Raw genomic sequence first — 25,344 nt, forward strand, 5'->3', positions numbered from 1 at the left:
GTTGACTTTCCGAGTCCTTGGGGTAATCGTGCAGCGACAGTGCGCCTAGATATAGAACAGTGATGACAAGATTGAAGTAATACTACAGCTTGAAGTCCAATTCTCGGCTGTTGTACAGTGGCTCTCGGTAACTGGGATGGTGGATCTTTGAAGTAGCACCTCTTTTCTATACGAATGAGCTGGATAAGTACTTAAGGCTCAAGAGTAGTACCAGTGAGCTTTGAAGTTGTACTCCTGGTGTACAGCTGGGGTGGATAGATTGGTGTCTCAAGAAATGATCTAGTCTTGTTGGGAAAATAGGTAATCCACAACGCAAAATTGAATTTAAGGTTCTGTGCCGGGACGGGTGTAGCTACACAGGATCTTCAGTGATGGGGAACTCAAAGCTAAATCTCTGACTCGAATTGAAACTCTACATTAAAGTAAATTATAGGCTATGCATGTAATTAAGTGACAATGTTTTCGAATTTATGTAGAATATCCCACAGGAAGGGGAGTATGAAGATGCTTTAGTCTTTCTCCACTATGAAAACTGTTTGCAGTCCTCCATAATTTAAGAGAAGAAAAATATAAGGATTAATGAAAACTAAATTCTATTCTGATAGAGATGTTGAACCACAGATTCCTCACCGTTTGTGTATTCCGCTAAGCATCAGACTGGATCCAGAAAATATTAAGCAGTACTCCTCTGTGACTGACAGGTGGCACCCTGCGGCTCCCCATGAACGTTGCTCTGCTCCAGAAATGACATGCAGGGCCTATGTAGGCGTCATCCATGCACGTGACATCAGTTCTTTTCTCTGTGCCAACAGATGCAGATCGCAAGTTACTCCTCAATTCTTTCAAGACCATAATTTCATCCCCCAGCCCATAAATCTTTGTACAGTGTCCAAGGGAAAATGTTACCACCTTTTGAGAATGTTGCAAAGGAATGTTTCAGACTGACACACCTGTATGTGGCTTGCCTGGGGTCGGATCGCGACCCCAAGACCTACAGTCATTGCACCTTGATGCACCCCAATGCCATTCTGAATCCGGAAGCGAAGCTGTTCGTTGCAATGCACTGTAAGAATCCATGCCATGAACAGTTGAGGTCCAAGGGTCGGTCCTGGTCCTGCTTTGGACTTAGTTCCCATGACAGATTTTTGTCCCAGTCAAAACCTTTTGGTGAATCGAAGAAAAAACACAAAGTCCATATGAAGCTCTGCTCTTTCCTGTCACTTTCGAACTCCTGAGAAGGCACGAAGGTGTCAGTGTGCCTCCCAGTCCTGAAGCTGTTCTCCTTTGGAGCCAATTCTAACACTTGTTCCAAGGAAACATGAATTTTTGGGGTCGTCAGGGACTCCAAGCAAGGCAAAGACTTCTATAATGCCATGCTGCAGCTTTTTGGCACATTAGCGGCTCTCTGGAATGCCTTTGGGCCCCAAGGAGCAGAGAGTTCTCCTAACGGGGCTTCCACTCACATGTCAGCCCTTGGTGCCAGTTGATCCCACTGGTTTCATTCTGGATTTTGGACACCACCGGTGCCACATTCAATGCCGGAGCATTATTTGGCCAGCACCGTCGACACCGGCCAGCTCATAGTGCTGTCTGGTACTGCCCAACCTCAACGGAGGCTGCATGCTTCTATCATGGAGCCACAGCGTACTGACCACCCATCTGATTCTGATACTATGCCTTTTCCCTTCCGAAGAGTGTATATCTTACATGAATTGTTTGGCACCGATTTGGATAGCGGTGGCTTTGATGCTTGGGCTGCGTTTTCCCAGCCTAATCTTGAGGACAATTGGTATGAAGACCTCCCTGAGGTAATGGTATGGATACTTCCACAGGCCCTGCCACAGAGTAAAGAGCAATGTTTGTGTGGAATTTGGCAGAGGTCCTTGATCTTTATCTCCCTACTCAGGAAGTTTAGATCAATGTCCTAACTAAGGTGCTTCAGCCTAGTCAAACACGTTCCAAGTTTCGAACCACTCCTTCCCTCCAATGAGGCTCTTACAGACCAGCGTCTGTGGAACGGATATAAACCCCTTACCATGGATTCTACTGGTTGAGCATTTACCACCAGCGTGGCCTTCGTAGGCCTGTCTAGATGCGGTCCACTGACTTTTTTAGGAGATTCCCTGGTCAATCTTTTGGACATCCCATTCAATGCTTCCCATCTTTCAGGAAAAAAGTTGACTGTCCAGGTGTTTTTTAGGGCTAGCAGGGCCACAAATTGCTGCCTGGGTTGTCTGGTTCCCCACACCACCAGTTTCGCTCCTCTGTGGCTATTGTAGGGGCTTTCAGTACCGCCAGCAGATGCAACCAGTACAGCAATCCACCCCCAGACCTTTCGTGGCTGTGACTGCAGTACCCAGAGACCATATAGACAACACAGGAGTAGCCTCCAACCCAGTATTTCACTCCTCCAGCTGCCGCAGCCTCCAAGCTTCTTTAGCATGCTTTTCACTGCACAGAGCCACCATTTATGAGGTAGGATCTGTCATTTTCTGTCAGGGTGGCAGACGATAATTTTGGACAAGTGGTTCTTGCAAATTGTTCAGCCGAGTTGCTCCTTACCATTCCTTGCAAATCTGTTGCACCTTCCACCATTGCCATACCAGTTGACAGAGGACCAAGTATCCCTATAGGAGCAGGAAGTGTAGGCTCTTTTGGCCAAAGGAGCCATAGAGGGTGTAGGCACCAGAAGTTGGTAGTGGTTGTCACTCACAACTTAGTGATGCCAAAAAAAGACAGCGATCTCAATCCCATCTTGGAGCTTTGCCCTCTCAATAGCTTCATGGGAAAGGAAAAATTAAAGATGTTCCCCCTGGCCCAGCCCTCCTGGTCTGCACTCATCCCTGGAGACTGGATGGTACTGCATGTACTGCTGGACCTGCAGGACGAATATTTCCAGATCCCTGTCCTGCAGACCCAGAGATGTTACTTGTGGTTCATAGTGGGCCCGGGGGTATTTCAATTTGCTGTGCTCCCGGATGTCCTTACCAGTGGTTCTCAGGCGTTCATGAAAGTGATGGCTAAGGTCGGTGCTCCCAGTCTTTCCCTACTTCAATAACTGGTAGCTGAAAGTGGGCTTGCCCAGGCAGTCGTTACCACCTCAAGTTTATGCTTAACCTCCTGATCTCGTTGGAGTTCACTATCAATGTGTCGGTTTCACCTGACTCCTCAGCAGATGCTCCCTTTTATCAGAGCCATTCTGGACAAAGTGCTGTTTTGCGCCTGTCTCGTGAACTGGGGAGTACAGGGCATTGGGCTATGATTATGATGTATTAGCGTCTGTTCTGGATTTCAGTGAGATGACTGTGAGGATGCTGGAACTGATGGCCTCCTGCATCCTGGTGGTGAAGCACCCCATATTGCACCTGCAAGCTCTGCAGTGGGACCTAAATCCCAGTGGACACAGCACCAGGGGAACCACTCCGGTCACGTCAACATGTCGAAGGAGACTGCAATAGTGGCTACTGGACCGGGATCAAAAGGGGCAAACCAGTCTGCTCACCCACTTGGAGCTAGGAGTGGTGACTGATGCATCACTTCTGGGTTGGACTGACCTCCTGGGAGAGATGGAGATCAGAAGTCTCCAGTGGTGGCTCGACTTTGCATCAATTTGTTGGAGCTCCAAGCCATCCGTATGGCATTGAAAGGTTCCCTTCCTTCCATGAAATGCAGTCTGTTGCAGATGCTCATGGATAACAACACCGCCATGTGGTATTGCAACAAGCAGTCTAGGATGGGTTTGTGGACCCTGTGCCAGGAGACCCTGCACCTTGGAGGCCCTGCACCTCCATCACCACCCCCTTTTGAACTGCTTTGTTCGTCATAAGTTGGCAGGGTATGCTCAGACGTGAGTCCCTTGCTCACTTTGCCACTGGATTCAAGCAAGCTTGGCTGAAGACGGTTGTAATCAGAAACCAGTCCTAAGAGGCTTGTTTCCGGTCCAGGGAAGGTATGGCTTGGCAGTTCGGGCTGGACTGTTCCCATGAGGCACAGGGTCAGACTGATTTGCATATGGCCATTTCTGAACTGGGGTGGCAGAGTGGGCTAAAGAACGGTGATGGATTAAACCCAGATCTGTTGACTGGGTGTGAGTGTTTGATTGGTTCAGATGCTCCGTCCATCACCACCCCCTTTTGTACCGCTATGGCTGTAAGGGCAGGAGATTTTCTTGCTGGTTTGCCACCTAGCAGGATCTCTGAACATCCGGGCAGACAAACTCTACCATTTATACCTGACAGATCATAAATGGCTGTTACATCTGGAGGTGGTGCAAGGACTCTTCCGTGAATTGGAAAAACTTTGGCTCCGTCTTTTTGGCACTGCCAAGAGCTTGCAATGTTGGCTCTTTTGCACATTGAAGTTTCCAAGGCAAGGTGTGTCTCACTTGAAGATTCACTCTGCATAGATTGGAACTTGGGACTGGAGCGACGAATGGCAAGGCAGTGCAGAAGAGGACCATCTCTTGCTGAACCGTGCTCTAAATTAATATCTGCAATTTGTTGGCCAAAAAGCAGTATTCAGAGAGCTTGCGGGATCGCTCCACCAGAGCCAAAACTGCTACAACTGCATTGGCATGCAGGGTGCCTGTCATGGATGTTTGCCAGGCGACTATGTGGATGTCCCTTCATGCATGCAGAAAGCACGATTTTCTTGATAGTCAGACCTCTCCAGATGCATTTTACTTGCTGAGTCCTGCAGGACTCTTTGGTTTGATCCAGTTCAGACCCACCACCTGGCAGATACTTATTTTGGTAACTCCTGTTTTTTAAAATACTCTAACCGCCGGTTCCTCACTGACTGTTCCATCCTCCCTTTTCTGTGAACTTGACTCTTCTCGTTTTAAAGGTTTCTATTAGAGATCTGCATCCTGGTCATTACCAATCTGGCATTTCTATTTTATGCCTGAGGGCACGGACAGTTCAGAAAGCAACTGATGTCAGTGCATATGGACAGTGTGATGCTTAGGGGAAATATTCAAAAGTTGAGGAATCAGCAGTTAGAGTAAACACCAGAAAAGGCGTTACCAAAGGTTAGTAATGGCTCCATGATATCCCAAATGTTCTTCTTCAGAAAAGCTAATGTTAAGTATATTTAGTTAAACATTTTGAAGTTGTGTAGTCTTTGGGATTTTGCGTTCTAATATCTTAAATGTTGTGCATTTTGTTTATGTTAATCAAAAAAATATAAAAGTCTTGTTTTAATTGCGCTTCTCTTTTAGGTTCTCTGTGGTTGAAAAATATAAGATCTACTGGGTGAAGCTTCCTGGACCCATTATTTCACAGACCAGTGCACCTCCAGTGACTAAGAGCCCCAAACCAACTGGTGTTCCATTGACTTCGGAAGCACGATCCCATCTAATAAAACCGGTGAGTGTTATTTTCTATGATATCTGCCACCAAGATGCCGTTGTGCTGGCAAATAATGTACAGTCACTGTAATAGAAAGCACCATACAAAGGCACAGAAAGGAATTTGATCTACTATCATTGCCCAGATATTGCATGCAAGAAAGACTTACCCTTTGCGTGTACCTTGAAATCTCCAGTATACACACGCACATGTTTTAAGATTATTTTTTTTTGTTTTAATCTAATTTAGGCTTGTACTTTTTAATTAATAATTCCATCCTCCAAAAAACCTAAGGTCTGATTTTTGAGTATGGTGGATGGGTTATTCCATCACAAACGTTACTACTAGCCCATGCGCCGCATTACAAGAGCTATTTGATATAATGTATGTATAGTACAGAGTATGGGATATCTATCACCTTTATGACCGAGTAAGCTGTCCCTCGAGCTCTTAAATCAGACCCTTAGTCTGTTAAAACCAGTCTTTAGTTACATTTAGGCATACAACAAAACAGTAAAATTTCATAGAAATAAACAAAAATACATTGAATGAAATTACTAAAGTGTAATGAGTTTCAGAAACGTGGTTCATGTCCGATCTCCTGTTTCTTCTGTTCAGTTCCTAATATACCCTATTGCTTTCTTCTTGCACCTGAAATGTTGCTAAACTCCAACTTTTTTAAATATATCTATCGCCTGTCCCAGTTCAGCTTGCCTTCTTGCTTCACTTTTTTGTACATCTTTCAAATTCCTCTACCCCCTCTGTTTTTTTTTAAATCCGATTCTGCTTGGTTGCACATTCTAGAATCTTCTTGTCACAGTTTCTTTATATAGGTTTTGGGAAGTAATAAATAGCTAGTATTCTATTGACCAAAGGATGTTGCCACCTTCAGAGGTTAAGATTTTGCTGGTAGGAAGTCTGAGCTTGCAAGTTTTCTTTTCTCTGGTCTTTTTCCTTTTCTTTTCTCTGCCACCCACTTTCCTTTTCCTTTTCTTTTTCATCAGTTTTGGCATAGTTTAGAACAATGCCTCTGCAGCCAACTGCAGGTCTCTTTCAAAAGTCATTTTTTCCCCGAGTATAGCCAGAGTAGCTAATTCTATTCCCACCGTTGAAGAGCTATGTACTTGTGTTGGAGGCCACTGGATTTATACAACTTGGGATATGAAAGTGTTGTACAGCTTCAAAAAATCAAAAGAATGCAGACTTATATTTTGAATCTGTATATCTGCAGTCTCAAACTGAGTTTGCTGTACTAAGTGAGTTGCATGGATCATGTTCCTCTTGAGGAAACCACTTACATGTTCTTACTTTTTTTACAATGACACCACTGTCATCAGAGTGCTGCTTATTAAAGCCTTCCACAAGGCAACCTTGCATCAAGTACTTTGAATGATCTTCCACACTTGTACTTTTCCCATAATAATAGGTTCGGAGTAATTATTTGTGTAATGTGTTTTGGAGAAATGCATTTCTTGTTTGTATTCTTTTGGACAATAGCTGGTCTATTTTAAACTCTCTAATTTTCTGCTCATCTTCACAGTTTAATTCTACAGGATGTGGAGTTTCTAAGTTCTGTGTGACGAATCCTTCACTCTGTGACCCTGAAACAGACTCCCAGTGTTTCTTCCTCTCCTTCAAAGCAGAAGGTGACTCAGTGCTGATTGAAATGAGTGGTCCAAGTGATGGCTACATTGCCTTTGCTTTTTCGCATGACCAATGGATGGTTCGTATTTTATTTGAAACTGTATGTTAATTTAATACATTGCAGATGCACAAAAAGTAGACTCCTGCCTCCGCTTGAGTGGTTAAAACATAATTTGGGTCAAATACACATTGTTTTAAAATGGTTTGCCGCCTTTAGTTTTATATTTTAGGTGGTAGAGCTTGTTCCTCAGTCAAATCTGCATTTGTAGTGTAGGGGCTGGAGAGTTACGTGTGCAGTTCGGTGGATGTGCAGTTACCAAAAGCGATGACCGGGTGTCTTTTGCTGTTACTAACCGTAGCCAGATTGGTTCTGGAATTTCAATGTTCACCCCATCAATCAGAGATAGATTTGAGTATAGTGAGTGCTGTTAACCTGAACTAGGAGGCCACACGTATACATTTTTGAGTTGGGAAACGAGTGGAGTGCCCCTGAAGTATCCTGAAAGTGACCCTTTGGAATGCCCCTCGCCAGAATTATTGGCTAGGATTACCATGAAGGGTTTCATCCATTGTGTATTGCAGACATTTGAACAGATTGTTTTGTAATTGCATTTATATAGCGCTTAATACCCTGGACGAGGTGTTGACTGGCTTTAGAATGGGAAGCACACAGCTTTGGATTCCACGGTTAGTGGTTAGTCCAGTGTTATTGGTTATTGTTAGTTATTGGGTTTAATCTTGTGCGCCCAAGCAAGCCTTCCATGTATTTATTCCAGTTTCTTTGTGGAAGATTAATTGGTGTGATCATTAGTGGGGGTTAGAGGAGTTTATGCAAATGGGTGGTGGGGTTAGCAGAGAAGCTGGAGCAGATTAGGCATTATTAGGTTTTTGCGCGTACAAATTTCAAATGAGGAGAGGTTGTGAGCTTTGATATGCGATGTGGACAGTTTTCAGAATTACAAACCTAAATATTAAGCATGCTGTGACTTTGAGAGGAGAGGCAGAGTGAAAATTAGGGGCATTTGAAAGAAAAAATGAGCCCACAGAAGTTTTAAATAAGTCAGTCTCATGCCAGATTTAGAAATCCAGAAGGATTCTTTTTTGAGATGGCATACAAATTGGGGGTGCAAAACTGTAGAAAGAAACAACCGAATTAGCATGCGAAGTTGGTGATAATGTTGGGTACCTTTGACAGCCATTAGAATAGGTCTAACAGTCTGTATGCACTCCTGTTACGTTATATTGAATGAAAATGAAGTTGATATTCTTTTTACATTGCCTGAGCATGCATCATCCTAGCGAATGTTGTACATACATATCGGAGCATTGCCTGTAATTTCTATTGATCTCCAAGCACCTTTTTCACACCATTGACCATCTCATTCTATTCATACCATGGACAGGGCATTTGGTAGGACAATTTGCCGCCTTAGTTGTTGTTTAATCTCTGATGTCAAAAATTGGAAACTCCTCCTCTGTTCTGGGGCATCTGAGGAGTACGTTTTAGTTTCATCTTCGTAAAGACCATACATGGAGTCTCTACAAGTACACTACTGATCAAGAACCCACCTTTATGTAGCTAAAAATCTGAATAGGTGGCTGAACTTTGCCTTCATTTGAAATATACTAATCCCTCTATTTTCTGCTGCAGCCTACACATATTTGTTTACAGTGGTAGCTCACCCAAGCTGGTTTTGCATGCCAAAGTGCTCGTGGTTTACTTTAATTCACCTCTGTAAGCTAGACGGCTTTATGAATTTTGTAATTGCCAAATATTTCTTTCAAGAAAGTTCAAGACTTTATTCCTGCCACTAAACTTGGGAATGTTGTCTGTGTCCTTGATGCAGCCAGCAGATAGAGATACCACCGCCTTTGCATAGGTTCCTGAATCCTCAATCACTTCATTTAGAGATGTTAAACTCCGCTCAGTAGCTAGTAGAATGGCCACAAAAAGGATCACATTTCATTTCTTTTGCACTCACATGGTTGGTTTCTAACGAAGATAAGTTCTTAGTTTAAGATTAGTTGCTTTGACATGGAAAGCAATTCACCGCAGGACATATTTCTTCCTGCCAAAAGCTTGGTATCACTGGTAGACTGTAGGTCTCCAGGAGTTGCACTAATTGGGCATCTAGAGGTTGCAACATTCGATTTTGAAACATGCTTCTCATGAAGATTGGAACGGTGACAAATTGAGTTTCTGTGAGAAACCAATAGATCACTTTTTGTAATATATTTGTAATATATTTGGGGTAATATAAGTTTCCAGGAAATGTGTGTTTTGGATTTAATATATTGAATGTTCAATGATTGCCCCATTTATCTTAAATTGTTACAATGTAATACAAGGTAGCAAATGGGTTGCATAACTTCGTTAAATACAAGTGGTGCAGTGGACTTCAGTGTCCTATAATGCAGGTTGTCTTTAGTGGCGCCAATTTATTGTTGCATCTAATCACTGTTACAAGACCAAAAAAGTTAATGATTTAGTTCTTGTTGAATTTTTGTAGCATATTGTGCATAATGATTGGATGCAAGTTCCGGATTATTGAAAATTTAACTTCATGCTATGAAACTAATTTGATGTATTTCAGTGAAATCAAATGAAAAATCTTAGAGAAGTCTCCTTGTCACTTTGCAGAAACAGCATTAATTGCGGTACTATGTAAGGGTATGAAGCAGAAATGTTCATTCTGGTAATTTTCTATTTCCATTTTTATTTACAGGGTGGAGATGATGCTTATTTATGTGTAGTTGAAGACCAACAGATTCAAATAAATGCTGCATATTTGTCTGGTCGAACCTATCCAGACATGGACAGTGAGGTATTGTTATTAAAACCTGTTTTAAAGTAATAGTATACATATGCATATTTGCTAGATTACAGTCTGGTCCGTGCCTGGGTTTGTTCTAGGACTGTGTATGTTCTGACAAACTTAATCCTTTGAGAAGAGTAAATTTCCCAACCTAAGATGTTTCTCAAAGCAACGGATTCCTGTTGTAAATATCCTTACAGGTTACCTGTGCCTCCCAACAGATGTGCTGTACCAGGCAATAAAATATGCAATATAATAAAGTGATATATGGTGAATGATTCCCACCTCTTCTTTCTCTGCCTGATATTAGTCTGCAAAACCATGCACATCTGATCCTCACTCCTATTGGATGTGTAGGAAAGTTAAACTATAGGACTTCCTCTAAGAAAACTTTATATATGACTTGGTCCGCAATGCTGTTAGAATTAATAAATAAATGTTAAAAGTTCTAAACCTAGTAGAACAAAATCTAAAGATCACATTGCCACAAAAAGACATGGAATCCATAATAGAAATCAAAGTTATTAAAACCACCAATTGGAATGCTTTTTAAATATCAACTGTCTTTGGAAGTAAAATTAAACAAAGCAAGGTACTGACGATGGTTCTTCAAAACAAAACACAGGGGTAGCTGTGCATTCATTTTGGCAATGAAATAAAACCATTTCCTCTTAGAGAATTTGATTACAAGAGTGTGGTTTTAAGAAGATTATACCGTTTAAAAAACCTACTCTATACTAGGAGTAAACGTTCTTTAAAAAGTATCTGTTGAAAAACATGTCTATCTTCAAGCTTTAGTTATTCAGGCAGCTGAGTGTCTTCCACAGCCACATCACTTCCTTCATCCTCCGGGCTTTCACCCATCCACTCCAAGGTGAACTCGGCATTAATGGGCGTCAGTCCCTGAGTGAACTAAGCACAAGTTAGTGCCTTGCACCCTAGGTTTTACTACATTTCTGACAACTTTCTTGTCTAACAGAGGTCCCGTACTTTAAAAGGCAATCAACAGTGCTTTGTGTTTCAATTCAGCAATATGACTTTTCAGACCTGGCTTAGTCCTCTATCCAGTCTCAGTCCAAGGTCAGACCACACCTTCCTCCAGAGGATCAAAGAAAGCCCCCACTTCTCTTGGACACATCAGCTCCCCATGCAGGGGTAATATAGGTTCTCTAAACCTGTGACCCGTTGCCCAACATCTAGGGCAGCGGTCCGACCACCAGATTACGATGCTGGTGGTCGGAGCACAGAGGGCGGTGGGGAACACAGGCTTTAGGAGCTTGATAAGGGGGGCTGTCTGGCCATAATCCCTACAGCGGGGGTGGGACCTGCGCAGGCACCACTGTAGGTATTATGATGTCCATTTCCCGCAGCCTTTCCATAGTGGTCCCACAGCCATGAAAAGGCTGCCGGAAAGGATTTTTGGGGGCCCCTAGCAAGGCCCCGTCACCTGTGGTCCTCTGCTATGTGGCCTTGGGGGCACATGTGGTGCCCCCTCAAAAATCCATGCACCAAGGGCCATGCACCACATGGTGCTTGGCAACCGGTGAATGGATGTTTAAAACATCCAGTTTTCTATTGTGGCATTTGCTGCAGCACTTTTTGGGGCCACAGGACAAGTCACAATAGCAAAAGCCTTGTTTCCGACCACCTGCACAGCAGTTGCATCATAACCTGAGGGGTGGGACCTCTGACTACTGGTCAGGCGATCCCAATCTCCACTGCCATCGTAATAAGGCGCGAAGTGTTAACAAGGATGGAACCAGTCTCTGGTTGTTTGTGCTCCAGTTCACAAGGGTCATCACCTGACAGATCAAGCTGTCCTAATATTTTGTACACAGACCAGGCTAAAGAGGATATGGTTGCTGCATGTTATAATGGCATTGGGAGCATAAAGATGATGGACTGGAGTGTGGCCCATATTAACTTCTCATCGCTTAGATTTATTTGAGCTTTCCACCAAGAACTTTTTAAAATTTCTCTAAACTGTCAAGTTGGAGATGAAGACTCACTCTTGGTGGGGACTTGACATTTCCTTTTCCTAAGGAGAGCTGCCCTGACTGATTGAAAGGGATGAATGATATATCTGTGTATTGTATATCTCACAGCATTTTATAGTTTGATGAGTCTGCCCTTGGAGGAGGGGACCTAGTATCAGGTTACTGCTGTTGCTGATAAGAATTCATGGCGGCGACAAATGTTTCACACAATCACTGTGCTATAGAGGGGCCTGCCTGTTTCTGATGGCAAAAAAAACACGTTTTGTTGCAGAGAACAGCCTATATGCACTGGAGCATTGCATTCTGTATGATGAAAAAATAAATGACTATTGCTTTTGTCTCCTGAGGCAGAAGCTCCAGACTCCATGAATGTTCGTTCTTGAGCATTCAGTGTCACCTTTGTAGGACTTGGCCTGCTTACTTTCAGGCAACCGCACCTCATCAGATGTGGTACACCGGGCCCTCCTGTCAAATGAAGAGATTAGACCCTCTGTGGGTATGTGGGCGTGGGTGAAGGGACAACCTTGACACCAGGTGTTGCAGGCAAAGAAGGTTTTATTTTTAACGAGCTTTTGTACACAAATGTCTTTCTCCTCCTCTGGGTCAGGCGGTCTCGGGAGAAGGCGCTGGGATCCGTGGTTGAGCTTTCCACTGCTTCTTGATGTTCTTTGGGGAGGCGCTTAGCGGGACTCCGACCAGCTCCGTCACATGGAAGAGACCAGAAAGAGGGATGCCGTTAAAGTATGCTCTTTTTCAGTTATGCACCTTTCAGGGACCGGGGTAGTGAGGACAGCCCTAGTGTACAGTGCTCTTTCAACTCGGTGCACGGTGAACGAGGGGTTGGGATAGGAAGTGATGTACAGGGAAGGAAGTGGGTTGTGGAAGAGGGAACGGTGACACAAAGGGGAGGAAACAAACAAGGGCTTTTTACACTAATTACACGTGAGCACTCCGGCTCTCCACCCAGGCTGCCCAACGCCGCCGTACCTGTGACAGCCACACTCCTCCCTCGGGAGTGTGGCACGGCGGATCACGGGGTCGTTGGCCTCCTGGCTCTCCTCCTTTCTCCAACTCCACCTCCCCTCCTCGATGTTCCTTTGGGGTCTTTTCCTCCTCGTCTCCGTCCTTCTCTCCGCTCGCTACCGTCACTTCTTCCTCCTTCCGCTCCTCCGGGGTGTAAACACACCCTCCATACATCACATCCTGGCCTTTGACCATTCCGGCGGTGCTGACGTCCTCAGGGGGAGGTTCCTTCTTCTCGGAAGCAAACACCCAGTTTAAGGGGCCGCCGTGATCGCCGTACACTTCACTGTCGAACTGATCGTTCCTCCATGGGTCAGTCTGGAATGAAGGAGGGGGATCAGGGTCAGAGGGGCACGGACACCACCATGCTCCCGGGGTAAGCCCTCCGACCTCTCCCCTCTTACACTCCCCCCCCTCCCTGGATTCGCCCGCTCGGGGAGAATGGGCATTCGGGACAGGAAGTCAGCGTTGCCATTATCAATCCCTTTCCTATGCTTTACTGTGAAGGCAAATGGCTGGAGAAATAAAAACCACCTTAGAATCCTCGCATTATGGGAAAGGTTTCTATGCATCCACTGCAAAGGGGCATGATCGGAATAGAGGGTGAAGGCTTTACCCTCAAAGTAATACCTGAGCTTGTCTATAGCCCATCGTATCGCCAGGCATTCCTTCTCCACCGTGGGATACTTCTGTTCCCTTGGGTGTAGTTTTCTGCTCACGTAAAGGATGGGGTGTTTGAGTCCGTCGGCTCCTTCTTGAGACAACACCGCACCTATACCAGTGTCGGATGCATCTGTTGCCAGGGTGAAGGGTTTCTCAAAGTCAGGAGAAATCAGAACGGGGCTTGAGGTGATGGCCGCTTTCAGGGCCTGAAAAGCCTTACATGCCTCCTCCGAGGGAGGGCATGGTAGGGAATTCCGTACCTGTTTTTGCAGGAGGGCCGTCAAAGGGGTTGAGAGGGCAGCAAAGTTCTTGATAAAACGCCTATAATAGCCGATAAGGCCCAAGAAGGCCCTTAAGTCTCTCTTGGTCGTGGGGAACGGCGTCTTGGTAATGGCTTTTATCTTCTCTTCCTGTGGGGCTATTACGCCTTCCCCTAGCATAAACCCCAGGTACTTCACCTTGGAATAAGCCGCTCTGGATTTCCGAGCGTTGACATGCAGGCCGGCCGTTTGCAGAGCACGAAGGACTCTGGTAACGTGACCCAAGTGTGTCTCCCATGTTGGACTAAAGACGACTATGTCGTCCAGGTATACCGAGCTCTACTTGGTATGGGGAGCCAACACCGTGTTCATCAACCTTTGGAAAGTGGCTGGGGCTCCATGGAGCCCAAAAGGTAGCACGTTGAACTCAAACAGCCCATCCTCGGTTGCGAAGGCCGGTTTGTGCCTATCCCCCTCCCGCAGAGGCACCTGCCAATACCCTTTGGTCAGGTCAAATGTCGTGATGTAGCGGGCTTCCCCTATTCGCTCTATTAGCTCATCTACCCTTGGGATAGGAAATGCGTCAAAAGAAGAGATCGCGTTCAACGCCCTGAAGTCCATGCAAAAACGGGTCGACCCGTCGGGTTTCGGCACCATGACTATGGGGGATGCCCAGTTACTTTTCGAAGGCCTAATCACCCCTAGTCTGAGCATGTCTTGCACCTCCTTTCTTATGTCGGCCCTTTTGGCCGCAGGAATACGATAGGCCCTTTGTTTGATGATCTGTCCCTCTTTGGTGTGTATTTGATGCTCTGCCATATGGGTGCATCCGGGGGTGTCTAAAAACAATGGGGAAAAAGGGCGTAAGGCCTCCATTAGTTCCTGTCTTTCTTTATCAGTTATCTCTGGATTCACAGGAAGATGTTCTATGGTCGACCGTTGGCTGCTAGACGGAAGGGCTAGATTGGCAGAGCTGGGGGGGGGGTCCTAGCCATTTTTTGGGGAGATTGATATGGAAGGTTTGTCTCCTGGATGGGGACAGTAGCAACCTGTATGTTGTACACCCTATGGTCACTACTACCTTGTATGGCCCCTTCCACTCGCTCCTGAACTTTTGGGTGGATGAGGATAGGAGTACCAGTGCCCAATCCCCTCTCTCTAGTGTCCTCCATTTCTTTCCCTTATCATATTGATGTCTTTGGTTATTTTGTGCTTTTTCCAAGTTGAAATAGGCGAGGTCTCGCAGCTTGCCCAGGCGTGACCTCAACTGCTGGGTGTATTCCAGTAGGGTTCTCTGCTCTGCGGCTTCCTCACCCTCCCAGGCTTCTCTGGTGATTTCCAGGAGGGATCTAGGCTGTCTGCCGTACTGGAGCTCGAACGGCGAAAACCCCAAACTGCTCTGGACTTGGGCTCTTACGACATAGAGGGCCAAGGGTAACACCCTGTCCCAATCCTTAGCCTCTGTGTTCAACAATTTTTTTAACATTGTTTTCAGAGTCCTGTTATACCTCTCAACGAGGCCATCCGTTTGGGGATGGTAGGCGGAGGTTCGGATGTGGCGTAGGTCCAGCAACTTGCATACTTCTTGCATCATCCTGGACACGAATGGGGTCCCTTGATCGGTGAGGATCTCCCTCGGAAACCCCACCCCCGAGAATAGCTCCACCAATTTGTCCGCCACATTCTTGGTGGTAGGCGCACTGATGGCGAAGGCTTCCAGGAACCTTGTGTTGTAGTCAACCACTACCAATGCATACGTGTGTCCTCTGGCAGTGCGTGGCAATGGACTATTTAGATCCATCCCCACCCTTTCCCAGGGGTTGCCTATGACGGGTAACAGTTGTAGGGGAACGGCTGGGGGTCTAGTAAGGTTCTTTTTTTGGCACACCTCACGTTGTCTGCAGTAGGATTCTGCTTCTTTGTAGATGCCTGGCCAGTAGAACAGACGCAATATGTTCTGGGTTGTTTTCTCGGTTCCGCTATGCCCGGCTGTTAAGTGAGTGTGAGCATAGAACAGGATCTGCTCCCTGCAGTCTTTAGGAACCACTAGTTGGCTTGGTTCTCCCGCCTTTCCTTCCCTATACAGTAGGTCTTTTTCTATCCTAAATCGGGGGTATGCTGTTGTTTGGTTGCTCTGCGCCACGTGAGCCGCCTCCCACGCGTTCATAAGTGAGGGGTCGTTGGCCTGGGCGAACTTGAACCCCCTATCCAAGGCCCAGGGTTCTATTGATAGGTAAGCTCCTGCCGGGCTGTCTCTCAGTTCCCTTTTGAACATGGATAGGAAGTCTGGATTATCCACACCTATCATTACCTCTTCAGGCAAAGAACCCACCACTCCCACTTTTACCGAGCAGGGCTCCCTACCATTCGGGTGCAAGGTGATGCGGCCCAAGGGGTAGGGCTTTACGTCCCCGTGCGCACACCTAATCTGTACGATGCCTTCGTGGCCTATCTGAGCAGGGTGAAACAATCGCTCCTGGATGACAGATTGCCTACAACCCGAATCCAACAGGGCTTTCACAGGTTTCTGATTCACTAGGACCCTTACGTAAAACGAGGGTCCCATTTCCGCCGTGTACATCACGGCTCTCGGTATGTAGCCGACCTCCATAGGCTCTTCTGTTGGTCTTCTGTGGGGGCACATTCGTGCTATGTGCCCCCATTCCCCGCATTCAAAGCATTGAGGCCCTTTCAGGGGAGGGGGTTCCGGGTGGTAGGGCCGTGGTTTGAGTGGCTCGGGGATTGTCTTTCTTCTGTCCGGTTTTGGCGGTGGTGTGCTGGTCTTACCACCTTTGTCCCTATCCCAAGGGAACGTCCGGGGGGCGGCCCTGGTATAGTTGGCCGCCATCTCGATAGCCTGAGCAGTGGTCAGGTCCGGATGCTGTCGCAACCACCTCTGGGTGCCATATGGTAAGGCCTCCATGTACTGTTTCAAGATGATACTGGTCATAACTTCTTCCTTGCTTCTGCTCCCCGGTCTCAGCCATTTCTCAGCTGCCATCTTGATCCTCAGGTACAGTGTCTTTGGGTTCTCACCGGTGTTTCCTTTTTCTTTTCTGAACCGGAGCCTGTAGGCCTCCGCGTCCATTCCCAAGTGGTCCAGTATCACCTCTTTGACCTCATAGTAGGAAGCGGTGCCAGAATGGTTGGCTACCTGATAGGCCGTTTGGGCCTCTCCTGTTAGTAGCGGGGCCAAAAAGAAGGGCCATTTCTCCTCTGTCCACCCACAAGCCCTAGTGGCTCGTTCGAAATTGAGGAGAAAAGCATCGGGGTCTTCCCCCGCCACGTACTTCTGTAACGCCACTCCTGAGGGGTGTGGCCCTATGGGTCTTCTATCAGCCAGGGTTGCAGCGCCTGGGGCCTGTACGGTCTTTTGGATGTTGTCCATCTGCTGAGCTATGGTAGTGCGAAATAGCTCCCTATCGGCAATAAGGTACAGACTGAACTGGCAACAACAATAAGGTATTTCTTTCATATACTTCACTCGCTTCAAATTTTTAAACCGCCTTTGTTCAAAAGGGCAGGGGTCACTAACTGAATCTATAAATTTATGCCTGTACCTCCAGTTGCCTACGAGGCTCCTCGACATAACTCCCCCACATAGGTCCATTGAAACAGAGATAAGACTCCCAGAAGGCTAAGAGCTGAGCTTACTCAAACAGGATGTGAATCTGCCCTTCCCTGCTCTCAAAGCAAGAATAACAACAAACAAAGGACTACTGGCTCTAACTACCATACTTGGCGGCCATTTTAAACTGGTCTCTCTCAGTGGCTGCCATCATGGACTAGTCAATTTCACTACTGGATCATGACCTAAGAACTGGCCTCATAGTCTAATTTCAACTACTGCACGCTTTACTTTACTTAGCCGATACTGACACTTTCTTGTGATAGGGTCTGCCTTCTACACTATCTTTACATTAGTAGTCTTTTTATGTAATTGGGTTTTTTACATGTAAAGCACCGACTGCTACCTCATATTTTTGGATGTGCACAGTCTAAACTGTCTTGTGATAGCGTCTGCCTTTTATAGCAGTATCTTTACATTAGTCGTCTTTTTATGTAATTGTGTTTTTAACATGTAATGCACCGACTGCTACCTCATATATTTTTAGATGAGAAAATCTGCCTTCTATTGCAGTAGCTTTGCATTAGGCATTTCCTATGTAATTGTGTTTTTTACCTGTAACGCACCGACTGCTACCTCATATATCGGTATCCTGTCTCTATATTTTTTAGTTTATTTTTATTTTATATTATATTTTATATTTTTTACCTGTAACGCACCGACTGCTACCTCATATATCGGTATCCTGTCTCTATATTCTATCAGTATTACACTTGCACTTGTATTCTGCACTACTTTGCACATTTCTGTAACCTACTCCCATTCCTACCCTCTCTCTCCTGTTATGCACAGACTGCTAACTCATACTTAATATACTCCTAATGTAACCTACTCCTAGTCCTACTTTCTCTCTCCTGTTATGCACAGATTGCTACCTCATACTTAATATACTTCTAATGTTTCCTGCACTATTGCACAGTTATACAACCTGCATCAATTTTCACTCTTCTCTCTAAGGCACCGACTACTATCCCATATACCTCTGCCTACACACGACTGTCGCCTCTGCCCCCTAGGGCCACTCTTGATCCATATATCTCTGGTTGATCATTAGTGTCACCTCTGCCCCTTAGGGTCACTTTTGATCCATGTAACTGGATATGCGCATCTGTACCCTTTCCCAGTATTATACCTCACTTCTGTACTTTAGAATGCCGTATATATTTGTAATATCGTATGTTTTTGCTATAATGCACATTCGTATATCCTGGTTATGCTGATTGATCACTAGTGCCACTTTTGTACTCTATAACTTACTGTATGTATATGTTTCTCTGCCCACTCTTACATTTGGGCCATGCTGAATTATCACACTTGCACTGTGTAACCTACTGTATGTATTTGTTTTTCCTGCACATGTGTACCACTATACTGCATTCACCCAGTCCCTCCTAAACCAACATCGCAACATGGATCCTATCGGTAATCACACATATAAAATCAACTACCCACCGTCACTCACCAAAAATGCCGCTAAACGCTTTAAACACAACTTCCTTAGGTCACACACTGAAACCCCATTTGCTGACCCCTACTTTTCACCGGTCAATGGATCCCTGAACACTGATATCATATTCCATACCTCACGCAGAGCTCAATGGAGAGTTCCATACCTCACGCAGAGCTCAATGGAACGTTCCTCACCCTACTCACCGTCTCCTCCACCAGGAAATCCGCTCACAGCCGAACTCTCTCCATCACACCATCCCAACTCTTTCCAGGCAGAGCCACCATCCCCATTTACAATAACGGGATTGTCCTAGCTCAATCCACAGACAGGAACCTAGAATTGCTAGACAACCTGTTCCCCACTTTCAAAGAGCACCTCTCCCATTCGCGGTCCAACACTCATATCCCCTCCAGTCCCACCAACCATGACCTCACAGCCACATACTCCTCAATCAGGGACACACCTACCACCCCTGATCGCCCATCTCCCACCCACAACCCCTCTATCCCAGTTCAGCACCATGCAGTGGTAACACACGCCTCAAACTCAGACACAGATCGCTCCCCCTCATACTCCACTCACACCCCCACCCCTTTTACCAACCCCCAGACCCCCTCACATACCATCAGCTCTCCTCTCACACCTACAGCGGGCATCATTACTCCGCTCACCCCTAACAGCACAGCTTTCACACACAAAACACCTAACCTAGTCCAGCAACAGAACAACACGCACTGCGACAAATCCCCCCCTTCTTTCCCTCCCATTCCCAGTCCCCATTACCCTCTAACCAATCACGCAGTACACACCTCCTCTCTTAATTTAACTCCCCCTCCCCATACCACCAACCTCCTCCCTACCTCATCCACACCCCTCCCGCCCAAGACATCTCTCCTCCCTAACACCTTCCCGTCCACCAACACAACGCATACTTCCTCGAACAACAGCCCACGCTCCCACCTGCACACGAATTCCCTGGTCAGCCATTCACCTCTGACTGCAACCCCCACCTCCACCAGCTACCCCACGATGGACATCATCATGGCCACCCTCACTCAGATCAAAGAAGACATACACAACATCAAGGAACTTCTCACCACCCACCCCATACACCCAGCACCCACCTCCCCTCCCAACTTGTTCCCTACCCCTCCAGCTGACACCCTCACTCAACACGCCCCAAACCGGGCGTCAATTGCCGCCCATAGGCGCAGCAATTGCCCTCGTCCCCCTCTCCGTCCCTACAACCCCCCCTCACACAACTACACCCCCCCGCCCAAAGGGGCCCTCACTCTTCCGACTAACTCTCTCACTCAACTCGCCCCCAACCTGACCTCACTCCCAGCTAGCAATCGCAACAACCGTCCTCGTCGCACCCACAACTCTACTTCTGAGCGCGACACTCTCACCCTTCTCCGCTCCTACGACCCAGCCCCCCAAAATCACATAACCACCCCACACCTCAACATTCCCACGATACACTCAAATCCCCTTAGACCCCCCCACACTAAACAGCAGATTCTCCATCCCCAACAACCTTAGAAAAGTCCCTCTCTCTCTAGAACCGTCTACCACCCTCAACACACCTCTCCTCAAATGCACTCTCCTCAACTGTAGATCGGCCTCGAAACACTCTGCCGCTATTGCTGATCTCCTCTTATCTACGGACCTTGACCTAATCATCCTGATCGAAACATGGCTAACTGAATCTTCGACACCTATCATGGACATTCTGGTTCCTCCCAACTACCACATTATCAGGCTAGACAGAGCAGGCAAATTAGGTGGTGGAATCGCATGCATCTACAGGAACAACCTCTCTGTTCAGAAAGTCAATTCTACCTCCCTACCATCCCCTACAACCTGGGAATACATCTGCCTTGACATTATCAGTGAGGGCAAACCGATATGTTCTCTTCACAGCATCTACCACCCACCCAGGGACAACTTCACCTTTTCCCAACAAATCATGGATATGATCTCAACCAATTCCGGACGGCAGCTCACCCACCACTGGAACGATTGCAAGGACGCGGTGGTAAATAGTCTTAAAAACTTCCTCGATGCCCTCAACCTCACCCAAATATGCAACAGCCCGACCCACGTGAAAGGATCTATCCTGGACCTGGTCATCTCCAAAGAGGAAGCTCTCCAACTCGACTCCATCCAACCCTGTGACTGGTCAGATCATCATACTGTCACATTCTTTATCAATGAAAAAGTTAAGTTAAAGTTAACCCGGCTCAAGTATCCAAGCCAAAAGTCTGGAAAAGAGACATGAAAAAACTCAACCCAGGCTCTCTGCCCCCTAACAGGTGCAATGTCTTACTGCCACCGACAGGAGATACGGACGTTCAAATACTGACTGACCATTATCTCAACGCTATGACCTCTATAATTAATGAGGCTGCACCTTTGCAGCTAAAAAGAGCCCCTACTAAAATCTCCAATCCATGGTATGACGGGAGACTCAATGAAGATAGACGAGACATGCGAATGGCAGAGCGTACCTGGAGATCAGCTCCTTCGGCAATGCACCTAAAAGAACTGAAGAAAAAGAGAAACGCCTACTTCAGGAAAATAAAACGCTCAAAATCAGACTTCTTCAGCCTCCAGCTCGACCAAGCAAAAAACCGTCCGAGCTAATCAGATCACAATCCAAGGATCAACCCCAACCACTCATCACTGCGCGTGAGGCACCTTCTTGTGAAGACTTCGCTGCTTTCTTTTCCCATAAAACTGACAACATAAAGAGCGATCTCCTCATTGACGCAAGCCTCTACTCCAAACCACAGTGCCTAGCAGCCACTGAACCAAAAAACAAGGCCACATGGTCAACCTTTGGCACATACTCCGAAGAAGAAATTGGCAAACTGCTCAGCACCCTGAAACCATCCAATCACCTCACGGACCCCCTCCCTGCTGCAGCAGTAAAAGACTTTACCCCCTTGCTTATCCCTCTCTGGACTAAAATTATCAACAGCTCTCTCCAACAAAGAAGCATACCTGACTCACTAAAATTTGGTCAGGTCACACCTCTCCTAAAGAAACCTACAGCCGACCCCTCTGATCTCAACAATTACCGTCCCATCACCAATATTCCCACTCTCGCCAAACTGCTGGAAAAATGCGCACAACTACAGTTGACTAAACACATTGAACAATTTGATCTCCTCAACCCGCACCAGTCAGGCTTCCGAGCAGGGCACAGTACAGAAACGGCTATGACTCACATAATTGACGACGCACTTCAAATGCTAGACCAAAACGACACCTGCCTCCTCATGCTCCTTGATCTCTCCTCAGCATTTGATACTGTTAAACATGAGAAGCTACTAGAGCTTCTAAACACAAGAATGGGCTTATCTGGAACTGTTCTCAAGTGGTTCACCTCCTTTCTTCACAACAGGTCGCAGAAATTCAAGAGCAACAACCTGATGTCCTCGCCAATACCCGTAACGCTAGGTGTCTCCCAAGGATCCTCTCTATCCCCAACTCTGTTCAACTTAGTCATGGAACCGCTCACTACCTTGCTACAAGCATCCAATGTACACTTTCACATGTACGCAGATGACACCCAACTTTATATCAAATTACAGTCCCCCAAGGACATCGTGCTCCTGAACTCAACGATCAGAAGCACCCAATCCTGGCTGGCCGACAATCATCTCAAACTCAATGCCCTGAAAACAGAGTTCCTTCTGATCTCACCTCCAGCGAAGGTCTCCACCACTCAAAGTTGGCTTAAAGACCTAACTGCACTCAATGTCCAACCCACCATCGTGGACTCAGCAAAATCCCTAGGCATAACACTCGACACCAATCTGAACATGCAGCAACATATCAGCAAGGCAACAAAGGGAGCAAACTTCCAGATCAACACTCTGAGGAAACTTAAACCCTACCTCCCAGCCAAAGACTTCCAAACCGCAGTACAAGCACTAGTCATCCCTCGAATTGAATACGGCAGCATCGCCCTCTGCGGACTCCCCCTAACTACAACCGCACCCCTAAGAGCTTCTCTAAACGCTGCAGCGAGACTCATCACTGGGTCAAAAAAACACTCCCATATTACCCCTGACTTGATATCCCTGAACTGGCTGCCATTTGAAGCTAGAATACATCTGAATATCGCCTGCATGACACACAAGGCGGTACATCTAAACGCACCCGGATACCTCGCTCAGAAACTGACAATCTCTGGAGGAGCTAGAAACACCAGAGGCACAAACAATCTTCTGTTAACCTCGAAGATTCCGGAAGGAAAAAACATATAAGCGCTCCTTCTCGGGAATGGCGCCTAGGATCTGGAACTCTCTCCCGACCGAAACCAGGCTTATCTCTTCCACCACACTCTTTAAAAAGGAAGTAAAAGCTATCCTCATGGCTAAATACACCTGAACTACTATCTTGATCACTGTTAGTACTCTGCACCGATCCATACTACATGTTTGACCGTTTTGATTATGTGTATTAACTGCCTATTACTCACATGTTTAGCTTTGTAACCACTTAGCTGCACTACTTTGTACTCCTGTTTGGGCTTAGTCGCCACCAATTTGTACTTATTGATTTATCTGTTTAACCATGCTCCCTCATGTACTTCTCTTTGTAAAGCGCTCTGATATCTGCAAGGATCTTGTCCGCGCTATATAAAACTTTCAAAATAAATAAAATCTGTTGACCGATGGCCCATTCTAGCTTCTGTTGCCCATCGATCAGAGTCTGAATCACCTGCTCCATTGCCATGGTCGGTTCTGTTGAGGAAGATCCCACTTCTGACACCAGTGTGGGCGTGGGTGAAGGGACAACCTTGACACCAGGTGTTGCAGGCAAAGAAGGTTTTATTTTTAACGAGCTTTTGTACACAAATGTCTTTCTCCTCCTCTGGGTCAGGCGGTCTCGGGAGAAGGCGCTGGGATCCGTGGTTGAGCTTTCCACTGCTTCTTGATGTTCTTTGGGGAGGCGCTTAGCGGGACTCCGACCAGCTCCGTCACATGGAAGAGACCAGAAAGAGGGATGCCGTTAAAGTATGCTCTTTTTCAGTTATGCACCTTTCAGGGACCGGGGTAGTGAGGACAGCCCTAGTGTACAGTGCTCTTTCAACTCGGTGCACGGTGAACGAGGGGTTGGGATAGGAAGTGATGTACAGGGAAGGAAGTGGGTTGTGGAAGAGGGAACGGTGACACAAAGGGGAGGAAACAAACAAGGGCTTTTTACACTAATTACATGTGAGCACTCCGGCTCCCCACCCAGGCTGCCCAAGGCCGCCGTACCTGTGACAGCCACACTCCTCCCTCGAGAGTGTGGCACGGCGGATCACAGGGTCGTTGGCCTCCTGGCTCTCCTCCTTTCTCCGACTCCACCTCGCCTCCTCGATGTTCCTTCTAGGTCTTTTCCTCCTCGTCTCCGTCCTTCTCTCCGCTCGCTACCGTCACTTCTTCCTCCTTCCGCTCCTCCGGGGTGTAAACACACCCTCCATACATCACATCCTGGCCTTTGACCATTCCGGTGGTGCTGACGTCCTCAGGGGGCGGTTCCTCCTTCTCGGAAGCAAACGTCCATTTAAAGGGGCCGCCGTGATCGCCGTACACTTCACTGTCGAACTGATCGTTCCTCCATGGGTCAGTCTGGAATGAAGGAGGGGGATCAGGGTCAGAGGGGCACGGACATCACCATTCTCCCGGGGTAAGCCCTCCGACCTCTCCCCTGTTACAGGGTACAATAAGAATACGGACACACCTCCATAAATTGACACACATTTCTTGTTAGGTAGTCCTGTTTTTCATCTTATGATCTGATGGCTTACTTAAAATATTCACTACCTCACCCTAACACAATCTTTCTAGTACTCTGCAGTGATGGATAAGTAGGTAGCGTTAGCCAATACATAGACAACAACCTCTCCACAATGAGGCTACCCAACTTAGAATACATGGGGGATACAAGAGCTCCTGCCCAGTGCTAGAAGAGAGAGCTATTGATCATGAAAGCTACGTATGTGGGTGAGTGCACATCTTCGTGACTAGACTAGACTAGACTAGACTAGACTAGAAGACTGAACTACTCAGCGCCATGTCCTTCCTAATCGAACATGCATATTCAAAGGACATGCTATGTATACTCACATAAGGTAAGGGAGGGCGTAGAACAGTAATTTATATCCTCTCTTCCCATCACTGATGTAGAGAGTCGGTACTGCAGAAACTGCATTTAAACCAAATGAACTAGAGGTAAATGGTTAAGCCACCAGCATAGCCACGTTCATCTCTTATTCAGGCCATATCACAACTTTTTAAAAGTCATTTCAGAAGGACTCGAGAAAAAGTCCCAATGTGTCCTCTGATTTTATTTAGCTTACTTTCCTGTGTATGTCTGGTTCTGGCAGAAGGGAAGATCATGTGAATATTTATGGTATCAAAATAAATGTTCAAAAAGGTGAAATATATTTTTGGTATTATTGAGAAAAATTGTTAACACTAGTTTTGGGTAAATCCCATTGGAAAATGTGCGTA

General features: G+C 46.4%; 1 protein-coding gene across 1 annotated transcript in view; it reads left to right on the forward strand.

The window, feature by feature from the left end:
* The window catches only part of FRRS1 (ferric chelate reductase 1), a 240,179-nt gene that overhangs the window by 97,859 nt on the left and 116,976 nt on the right, over nt 1-25,344 (forward strand). Inside the window, exons 5-7 of the mRNA XM_086954631.1 lie at nt 5,219-5,366; nt 6,889-7,071; nt 9,719-9,817. Coding sequence (XP_086810757.1) covers nt 5,219-5,366; nt 6,889-7,071; nt 9,719-9,817 — 430 coding nt within the window. The remainder of the gene's footprint in view (nt 1-5,218; nt 5,367-6,888; nt 7,072-9,718; nt 9,818-25,344) is intronic.

The sequence above is a fragment of the Lissotriton vulgaris genome, chromosome 1_1 (assembly GCF_964263255.1).
Source record: "Lissotriton vulgaris chromosome 1_1, aLisVul1.2, whole genome shotgun sequence".
NCBI lineage: Eukaryota > Metazoa > Chordata > Amphibia > Caudata > Salamandridae > Lissotriton > Lissotriton vulgaris.